The sequence below is a fragment of the Oxyura jamaicensis genome, chromosome Z, assembly GCF_011077185.1.
Source record: "Oxyura jamaicensis isolate SHBP4307 breed ruddy duck chromosome Z, BPBGC_Ojam_1.0, whole genome shotgun sequence".
NCBI lineage: Eukaryota > Metazoa > Chordata > Aves > Anseriformes > Anatidae > Oxyura > Oxyura jamaicensis.
This window is the reverse complement of record NC_048926.1, coordinates 80,696,194-80,706,261: the sequence shown is the minus strand read 5'-3', so window position 1 is coordinate 80,706,261 and position 10,068 is coordinate 80,696,194. Positions and strand designations below refer to the sequence as shown.

Genomic DNA, 10,068 nt, shown 5'->3' with positions numbered 1-10,068 from the left:
ATCTGCCTGAGACCCATGAAAGCATTTGCCCTGTCAAGCCTGAGGTGTTTCTGAGCATGTACAGAGGCAGCGCTGTAATAAGGCACAAGCTCTAAGGTCAGGCGCAGAGGTGTCAGCAGAGCTTAGACACCTCGGGGGGCACCGAGCAGCTGAATCGGGATGCTCAGGATCATTTGGGCTTAGGCTGTTAAATTTCAGCTCTTGAGACAAAGCGCTAAGTCCTTTCTGGCAGCTCGTGGCACCTGGAGCAGGTGTCCAGCAGGGGAGAGGGTGGATGTCCCCATTGCTTGCCCTGTTCTCACCTTCCAGCAGCCACAGACAGAAGGAGGGTGGATGTGTTTTGCTCAGCTTTCCATCGGGAACACCGCCAGTGTCTCAGAGGCAGTGCCTACATTAATGGGGTTTTCTTCTTCGCCAGCACAAACTCAGTCTCAATAAATAAATAAATAAATAAATAAATAAATAAATAAATAAATAAATAAATAAATAACAGGCAGAGGCTGGGAGCTGGTGAAGACACCGTGGAGGGGTTGAGTTGCGTTGGGCTGAGTTGGGTTGGATTGAGTTTTTTTAAGTTGGGTTGGGTTAAGTTGGGTTGGGTTGAGTTGAGTTGAGTTTCCCTTCAAAGACAGGGCTTTTTTTTTACAGCGATGAAGGGCACCAGTGGCAGGAAGCACAAGACCGAGTTGCCTCTGAACTGAACTGAAAAAAGTACAGTACATAAAACGCTGTTCCTGCACCTGCAAAAATGGTCTGGGCTCATGTTGACTGTAATCCTCTGCCTACAAAGATACACCAGGACATTATAATCCAAGCAGATTTTTCAGAAAACAAAAACCCTTTGAAATGCTCCTTATTATGAACATTTTCCATGAGGGGGATGGGGGCAGCAGGAGTTCATTTATTCACTGCAGGCTTACGACATTTGGATTCAGATTCTTGCTGAAATCCTAAAAGCACTGGGCATTTGCTGCAGCGCTTCATGGCCCATTTGTTCCTTCAGCACGGGGCCATTTCTGTCCCTGGAAAGACCTCCTTCACTTCTGTGATTGCCAGTGTTGGCATCCACACCAGTTCTGGCACGTAAGGGGAGAAAATTATATTCAGCTGTTTTACTTTATAATTGCTTTTTTCAATTGCAGGTCTGTGCTTATCCTGCTGGTGATTAAGGGCCCTTTTCCATTTTTATTAGGCAGGGTGTCTTTACCACCACATAATGCAGGATTTTAAAGCACTGCCCTTCCTCGCTGCTCTGGGTGCAGGCGCTGCCATTTCCACAGCATCGCCTTGGCTGCGTGCGTGCCTGGGAGCGCCAAAGCCGGATCGGCCCGTGCTCATGCTGCTGGTACAGCTGTTCCTCGGGTGATTTACATAATTTCATTTGCTTGGTGGGTTTTACAAATCTGCGATGTTCTTCACTGAAGGAAGCTTACATCAGCATTTTCTGAATTATTTCCAATAATTAATTCTCCATCCGGATGTTTGATGGTACAATTACTATTTAGGAGCAAATAATCGTAAAACACCATCACGGAGAGTAGCTATTTTCTAAGCGCTGGTCCTTTCACACACCCGGTCCTGCTCTAATCAATGAAACTCCTTGCGTAAGTAGTGCTCTCCCACGTCAGCAGAGCTTGCCAGCGAGGGGTGTAACTTCACATCTCCGCCCTGTAAGCACTAGAATCACTGAAAAGCTTCGGGATTTTGGAATAAGCTCAGATTTTTAAATCTGCCCTGCAGTATTTCATTTGGCATGGATTAAATGAGCACGCAGGTACTGCCGGGCTGTGGTGTAAATGTCAAGTGCTGTGCACGCACTAGGGCAGCACTCCAGCCCCAGTCTTGGCTGATGCCCATCCCCTAAAGCACAGCAGTGGCGAGCACAGCCACGGAAACCCCTGCTGGACTTTCCCTTAGGAAGCACAGGACAAGGAGAGGCCACTGACTGCTGTCAACGGCACGGCTGCACGTTAAGAGGCGTTGTGTATATTGGTGTTTCCCAGGTTTATAAGCCTCGAAGCTTAAATACGGGTATTATAGAGGTCCCCAAAGAAGCCAGGTGGATTCTGGGGTGGGTTCTTGGGAAGTGCAGGGTTTTTAAGCAGGTCAAAACTTCATTTACTTATAACTTTCCTTTCCCCTGGTAGAGAAAATGATGTTTTTCAAATGCTAACTACTTTGTGCTCTTGGGTGCAATTTTATAAAGTTGGGTGTTTTGTTTAGTTTTGTTTTTGGTTTTGGTTTTTTTTTTTTCTAATTTATGTTAGAAGAAAAAGAACCTACATCTAAAAAGTTTCCCCTGAAGTGTATTATCAACATATATATCAACAGGTTTCGGATCTATGATGTACCATGCAGATACAATCAGTGCTACTTCTTGTCTAAATACAGCTGGTAAAATCACAGACTATTAAAAAACAGGGCTGGATGGAAAGAAACTCAAGGACGTGTGCAATTTGTCAGCTATACCTGTAATATTCCCAGGAGACTTGACCCATTGCTACTTAATGCCATGAGGTCCTGCCGCTTCCATAGGCGCTTACTCACCCCCAAAATATCTTCCTGTGACGTAAAGTGAACTCCCCATCTCATATTTGACAGGCCAGGAATATTGATGTTCATACATAAATACAGGTAAATATATAGAGGTAGAAATGTCTGTAGATGTTGATGGTAGAGATTTGCATGTAGGCTTCCATATAGAAACAGGAATAGGATGAGTTTGCTGCCCAGGACCAGTACCTTAAAACCACTGGGTTTCTGAAACTCTTCCATCTCTTTAAATGCCATTGATCATCCTGCACCTTCAGCTGCTAACCTGTTTGTGATTCCTCCTGTTTGTAACGCAGTAGCTCTCTTTGCCTTTTTATAATGCATGCTCAAAAGAAAATGGCTTGACCTGCACTCAGAAGCGGGCAACCTTACAACTTTGGCTTATTTGGACAGTTAGTGCTCAGAGGAGCAAGCAAATGACCCATGCTCTTGGGGCTGCCCTTAATATTTAATGAACAGTGGTGGAAATGATGGCTGCAATGGTGTGTTAGCTCCCAGTCTCTTTCTCGCTGTGAAAACCTTGCTCTCACTCAGCTTTTGCATGAGTCTGTGCATCAGTTGTGTGCCGGGTGAGAGGAGGCTGTTAAATATTTTGTTACCTTTCCAAACCACTTGCTGCTTCTGAGTAGATTATGTGCTGTAAATGAGGAAAAAATAAAAAAATAAAAAATAAAAATAAAAAGATAAAAAAGAGTTCAGAGGTAATCATTGTTCTGGGCTGGTGGGATTCTTGCTGCTCCGTTTCTGTCATTCTACTAAAGATATTACAGATAATAAATGTCCGACAAAAGTAAACATTGTTGTCAGTGTCACAGGAGGTAATAACTAAGCATAACATGACTTAGTATGTGTAGTCTGTTCCCTGGCACTGCCAAACAGCTTCCCACGATTTTTCTCACACGAACACTCCATCTAAAACAACTTACTGTGGGACTAAGCCCTCTACTTAAGCTGTATTTCATTCCTGCAGCTTTGCCCGGTTCTTTCCTCTTGGTTCCTCCAAAGAATTCATTTCCCTACCAAGGCACTTCTAAATTATTATCATGTCCATGACTCTACAGACTATTACATCTAAGCCAAACTAAGCACACCAAGGTTTTGTTCTTTTGTGTGTGTGTGGTTTTATTATTATTATTGTTATTATTATTACAGAAATCGCTGGCTTCCATTTCATTGATTGCTTTATGACTTCTCTGTTAATTTTGCTTAAGCTTTTAACACTTCACCACTGAGATGTCCAGAACTGCATATGCAGAAACTCCTAAGATCATCCTTTCCCAAACCTCTTGAGCTAATGGACTCTTCCCCAGTTTTTTTCCTGAAGCTGTTGTGCTCCCCGTCAGAAGTGCATAATGATTTTAAACAAATATATTTGTTATATCTCCTGATATAACAACTGATGATGCCCTGACCTTCTTCTGATGATCTTCTGCTTGGGGGTTTGAGATCTGTAGGTTTATTTCAGTAGAGCAAAGCAGTCGCAGCAGCCGCAGTAATTTCTGCAGAGCACATTTCACTTTCTCTGTGCAGATCCAAGGGTTCCTTCTCCAAAAATAGTAAGTGGAGAAACCTTATGAATTAAAAATAGTTAAACCTGTCACTCTGGATAACGTCTGATTTGCAGCCCTGCACCACACCTATTATTCCTCTTCCAAAGCACTCTAGCCAGCTCCCAAGAACCTCGGACAGCCCCAGCCCACCCAGAGGCAAGGGACGGTGCTGGGATGAGGTGCAGGACCAGAGACCTGTGGACACTGTGGTGGTCACCGTGGGCACAGTGGGCGTGCAAGAGGCGACGTGTGCCGCGGTGGCGGCACCATGCTGCAGGCGATGCCCCACATCCCTCTCCCATGGTGTCCGACTGGCCTGTGCGGGAGGACGTGGTCACGGCCCCGTCTTCTGCCTGCTGGATTCCGTGGTTCAGTGAAGTGGGCGAGTTTGGATTTTATCTGTTCTTGTGAAATCTGAGCCCGTTTTGTTCTACAGCTTCTGTTCTCCTCAAGGCGCCTGCGGGGTTGTTTTTTTAAAATGTCGATCTCTTACTTTAATAATATTCAAAGGTAAATATTATGTGTGGTGATTTCATTTAATCCTTCTTTCCTCAAATTAGCATTGTTTTTCTTCCTCCCCCCTGCCCCAGTCCTCTGGTGCCTACCTGATTGTGCATGAGTTCTCAGAAATAATTGCCAGTAGTTCAGCAAGTTCATTAACTGGTTCCCCGAAGACCCTCAGATGCATGTCATCCAGACCCGGTGATTTGTATATTAAATTTTAGCGAGTATTCCCTCACCTGATTTTTTGTATCAACAACTGTATCATCAAGCCTGCGTTATTTCCAGCCGTCAGTATCTCTTTCTTGCCGTGCGTAAATTGATTCTGAAACCCGTTGGCTGCGTTACTCATTGCTCGTTTTCCCTCCTGGTTGCCGGATCCGCCCTCGCCGTGGCGCTGCTCCCCCCATGGTGCCCTGAACTTGAGACAACACCGTTGCCCCTGCCTCCTTCCACACCAGCAGACGGCAGGTCACTCCTCTCTCAAACCCTTGGCTACTCCTGCATTTTGTCCAGCCATGCCATACGGGTTCTCCCCCAGCTCCTGTTCCTCTGCGGGTCCTCAGGAAGCCCTTGGGCTGCCCCTCCAGGTCTTTGCGGGGTCAGGAGAGGCGGGATCAATGGCTCTGATTCTTCGGCAGCAGTAGCCTTGGCTTGTTGTAGGACGTTCCAGCTGTCACCCACACTTGGCAGCCATCATATGTCCTTTTGTTGCACTGTGCTCCTCAGATTTTTCCAAGAATCATTGTCATGAACCACTGTACCTGTGCTACAGCCCATAGCTTAACCGCAACGTGCAGGTTATAATCACGGCCATCGAAATTAGCAGGTGCCAAGAGGACACGTACCTTAGAGTATCTGGGCTGTAGTACAGCCGCCTCGTATTATCCGACTCTCACAAACGATTCTTTCAATCAAAAAATAGATGGCTTCTCATGCATTTAATGTAGATTTGTCTAGTGCTAAATACACGATTGAGATTGTATTCGTCAACGATAATTTTCCTCTGGCGAAAGCCTTATGGCCAAATCTGTCATCACCCTGAGGACATAACTCCTCTTCCTTCTGTCTAATTTTCCAAGCCTTTGGTATATAAATCATAAATGCACAGTCTGTGCAGTGTTAAATTTTTAGGGCTCTGCCTTTAGTAGTAGTTGAATGTGAATAAGTAAGGACAAAATTTGACCTTTAAATGACTGTAAAGGGCCAAGGCAGATACTTGGCAAGCTTTTCTTATTGCAATATTAATCAAGCACAGAATCATCATAATCCCAGAAACTAAATAGCCATTGTAGTGATTTTATCACCAGGGAAATTGTTCATCTGTCAGTGAGATTGTTACTAGGAAAGGGAAAATAGGGAGTGTTAAAATTGCTTTAGACTGCTGAATCATTGAGTCCCTCTAGATTCAAAGCTTGAATTGTTTTTTGAGAGGGGTGGGTTGAGAGGGGTTGCTACAGGAAAGCTTTAGGTTAATCAGTTTCAGTAACACCAGTGAATGTGAGCCTGATCTCTCTTGAGGGAAAGAGGAAAGTGCATGGGAGAAGGCAAGGCTGAGAAAGGGAAGGGGAGGCTTCTGAAACTTATTGTTTTGCCATTTTTTGTTTCTGGATGGCTCTTTCACAAAGAAGGAATGTTGTTGATGAGACAGAGAAAGAAATGGGGAAAAAGAGAAAGAAAGAAAGAAAGAAAGAAAGAAAGAAAGAAAGAAAGAAAAGAGAAAGAAAGAAAAGAGAAAGAAAGGAAGGAAGGAGGGAGGAGGGAGGAAGGGAGGAAGGAAGGAAGGAAAAGGAAGGGAAGAGGGAAGGAACATAATGTGACACAGGAGTGCAAGAAGGCCCAGCAGCAAAGGGGCACTCCTCCATAAAACCCACGCTTGTGCCGTCGCCCCATGGGGCTGCATCAGGGTCACCCACAAGGCATGACAGACTGCCCCCCGCCACAGCAGGTCTGCAAGTGGTGGAATGGATTCGGAGGTGGGAAGTGTTTGAGTGAGGGATGCCCCAGGAAATTTGCACAAGGTGTCACAGGCTGTCTCCCTAGGACAAACACGGGAGATGGGGGTGTGGGACTGCGCGTCTGTGTGCGGCACGCGTTGCCTTTGTAAGCGGGCGTCTCTTTGTGTGGGAAGCAGTCAACTCTCTGCAGAGGGCTTTTTTGGGGGAAATCATGGGGTGGTTGCCTCTGGGCATGCAGGGGAGGAGAGGTGAAGGGCCAGGCCTCCACTGGAGGCCTCCTCCCAGAGGCGCCGTGCCAAGGACATGCATCCCACGAGGATGGTGAGGGTCCCGCGGGGGTGCCACAGCAGCAGCACTGTGCCTGGCATCCCTGTAGGGTGGCATCCCCTCCAGGGCCATCTAGGGCCACCATGTCCTTCATTGTTGTCACCCCCAGATTGTGATGCTGTCACAAAACTGTTGCTAAGCAACAAATGTGGTTACCGGGTCTGAGCGAATAGCTGAAGGGGAAAGCGAAGTGTTGCACCATTGTAGAGTAACCATAGCAATGACCTACTATTACAGACTAAAGAATTATCATTAACAATGTTAAAGTATCAAACGGAGGCCCAGGATCCAGAGACTTCCCGGCAGCATCCCCGCATAATTGGGTTATCCAGGAAGAGATCCCAACTCTTCCGCCATGCTTGGCTCCTCATCTCCACGGGAGGGTGGACATGCATCTTGGTTTCATTTGGGGGCTGTTTAGCAGCTTTTTTTTTTTTTTTTTTTTTTTAATAAAGCAAACGTGAGAGGCATTCAAGGAAACACTTGCAATGTAACAGAGGTTCCCTCCAAAACGATGAGGTATGGGTGAATTTGTGTGCGGGTAAGTGGACAGGCTCGTGTTTTCTGCCCGTGCATCACATACGGGTTAATCAAGTATGGGTCTATCGAGGAAGGCAGTGCTGCTAGGGTCTGGTGTCCCATCTTGGTCAGTACACATGTACTGGGCCAAAACACATGTATTGGGGAAAAAAAAAAAAAAAAAAATGGGACAAGGTGCTCCAGCTCTGAAGAGCAGATGTTTCTTCATGGAGTTGGTGCTGTTACCGTTCTGCAGAGTCCTCACCTTCCCAGTCTGTAGGATCTGCAGCTCCCACACAAGTATGGGTGTGTGGATGTGGTTGTGGATCTTTTGTTGTTTCTCCACAATGCCCCGGGCACGGGGCCAGCCACGGTGTGCAGCATCCCCTGGTCACTGTGTCCCCTCTGTTCTGCAGGTACGGAGCGCCACGAGCTGACCTCCTGGAAGAGCTTCCCGTCCATCTTCAGGTTCTTCAGCGAAGCCCTGGAGGCAAAGAACAGTTCGGTGAAGCCGACCCCGACACGGCGCTCCAACAGAATAAAATATGAAGAATTGTAAAAGGAGGACGAGGGGGAAACCTCTTCACTGCTTGCTTCCTGCGAGCAGTCTCCCAGCCCCTCATTAGATTGTTTTCTTCCTAGAGCACAGGGTCGTGATGTATACATCTAAATAGCGTTTTGCATTATTTCTAGATGAGTGCAACTGTCAAAGCAATATGGGTTCACTGGTTGTGCTTCCTGTGGGCTGTAACTTGGATTTCGTGCTGCCCATCAGCGCGCAGATTAAGGCTGACAGTGGTACTGCACAGTGCAGCGTGGTGCAGCTCTAATTGCTCTGACATTGCCCTGCACCAGGCTGATGCCAGAATTTAACAGCTTCGTCGTGGTCCCATTGCCTGCAGGATTTTTGCTGCTTCCTTCTAGTTTGAGACGGAACAAACCACAAATTACTCTTTTCTAAGGAGGGCTCTAACCCAGAAGTGCTAACAAGCCCGTGATTTCGGTAGTGATTTCAGAGCCAGTCGCCTTCTCTTTCTGTGGGACCAAGTGGGATCAACTCTTCAGTCTTTCATTTTCTGCCAGTAGGAGGGTCGAAGAAGTTTGGTCCAGATTTATAGGAAAGCCCCTTTGTTGTAGAGATTTTCTCCTCCTGCCAGATCAATGGCATTATCTGTGGATCTTATCTTCCTTTTGAAAGCTCCACTTAAAAAATGCCTATTCATTAACCGCCTGGATCACACTGTGAAATATGACAGCAAAAAAAAAAAAAAAAAGAGAGAGAGAGACAGAAAAAAAAAAGGGGGAGGGGGGACGGGGGGGACATTTTCCCGTTTATTTTTAAATGCAAAAATGCTTCCGTTTTAATACATAGGATTTGTAATGACTTGCTGTCCCGTGGCAATCCCCGGGGCCTGGGCTCCCTGCTCACGCCGACCCCGCCCGGGCTGGACCCCCCCTTGACCCCCATTGTCCCCTCTGTGCCCCTCCTGGGTCCCCTCCAGGTCCCCCCCGGTACCCCCACCGCCACCCTCGATGCCGGCAACTTTCGGCCGCGCATCCTGAGACGTGCCTGACAGCGTGCCCGGCCTGCGAGCGCGCTAATTAAGCTCTTTTCGTTTTGATGATGCGAAATTAGAGTGATCTTTTTTATTATTATCATTATTATTCACTGGCCGTGCCGGCCTCGCCTCCGATGTGGTTAGCGGCGGGGAGGCAAAGAAGGTGCCGGTGGGTTCCGGACCCCCTGTCGTGGGATGCTCCCCGTGGCACACCTGGGGGCCGGGAATTATTTTGGGGACGGGGAGGGGGCCGGTACCTCCGGCTGCAGAGCCCCTCGGGGGGGCACGGGGCGGACGACCGGCCGGTTTTGAGCCGAAATCTTCCTTTTTGCGGGGTTTACCCTACCGGGAGCCTGAAGCTTGGGGGGAAGGGGGGGGAGAAGATGGGGAGAAGGGCTCGGTGTGCAGCCTCCCCCCCCGCCTTCCCCCCCACCCCACTCCCGGTCAGAGGGCGCAGGCGGCGAGGTGCCAAGCGTTCGCGGGGACGGATTTATTTGTCTGCGCGGCGACGGGAAACGAAGTTTTAAAATAAATAAATAAATCTCTGCTTGTAACAGCCGCCCTTTTCTCGGGGACCGCGCCTTCGCCTCGGGTAGTGCTTCTCTGTAAGGGACTGTGAAGCCCAGGGGGTCCCCCCCGAGGACTCCGTGCCAAAATAAAGATGCGCTTATCCCGCCTCCTGTGTCCCAGCGCCGAGACCCCCCGCAGGTACCGCCGGGGGCTGCTCCTCCCCCCAGACGCCTGGGATCCCCCCCCAAAATCCCCCGTGGGGTGACGGACCCGGGGGTGCTCCCTCACCCACAGGCCCTCCGTGCCCATCCTCACGCCCATCGCTCCGCGGGGTGCGCGGCCCTCCCCGCCGCCCTTCATTAATCCCGATTAGCCCCGGAGTAAAATAACAGCGGTAATAAGCCGGGTGGAGCCTGCGGGGAGGTTTCGCGGATGCTCGCCGGAGCTGCAGACACCCTGGCCGGGGAGGGACCCTCGGGGGGGGGGGGGGGGGGGGGGGGGGGGGGGGAGCAGTGCTGCACGGCCGCGCAAGATGCGCGGGATCTGCGCGGAGGCGCTGCCGGCGTCGATCCGTGCGGAGAGGTAACGGCG

General features: G+C 48.8%; 1 protein-coding gene across 3 annotated transcripts in view; it reads left to right on the top strand.

The window, feature by feature from the left end:
• The window catches only part of FAM172A (family with sequence similarity 172 member A), a 251,083-nt gene extending 241,440 nt beyond the window's left edge, over positions 1–9,643 (top strand). For all 3 annotated transcript variants that reach the window (XM_035310870.1, XM_035310869.1, XM_035310871.1), the window contains one exon: positions 7,825–9,643. In XM_035310870.1, the coding sequence (XP_035166761.1) occupies positions 7,825–7,967 (143 nt within the window). In that variant the 3' untranslated portion in view covers positions 7,968–9,643. The remainder of the gene's footprint in view (positions 1–7,824) is intronic.
• Positions 9,644–10,068: the final 425 nt, after the last annotated feature.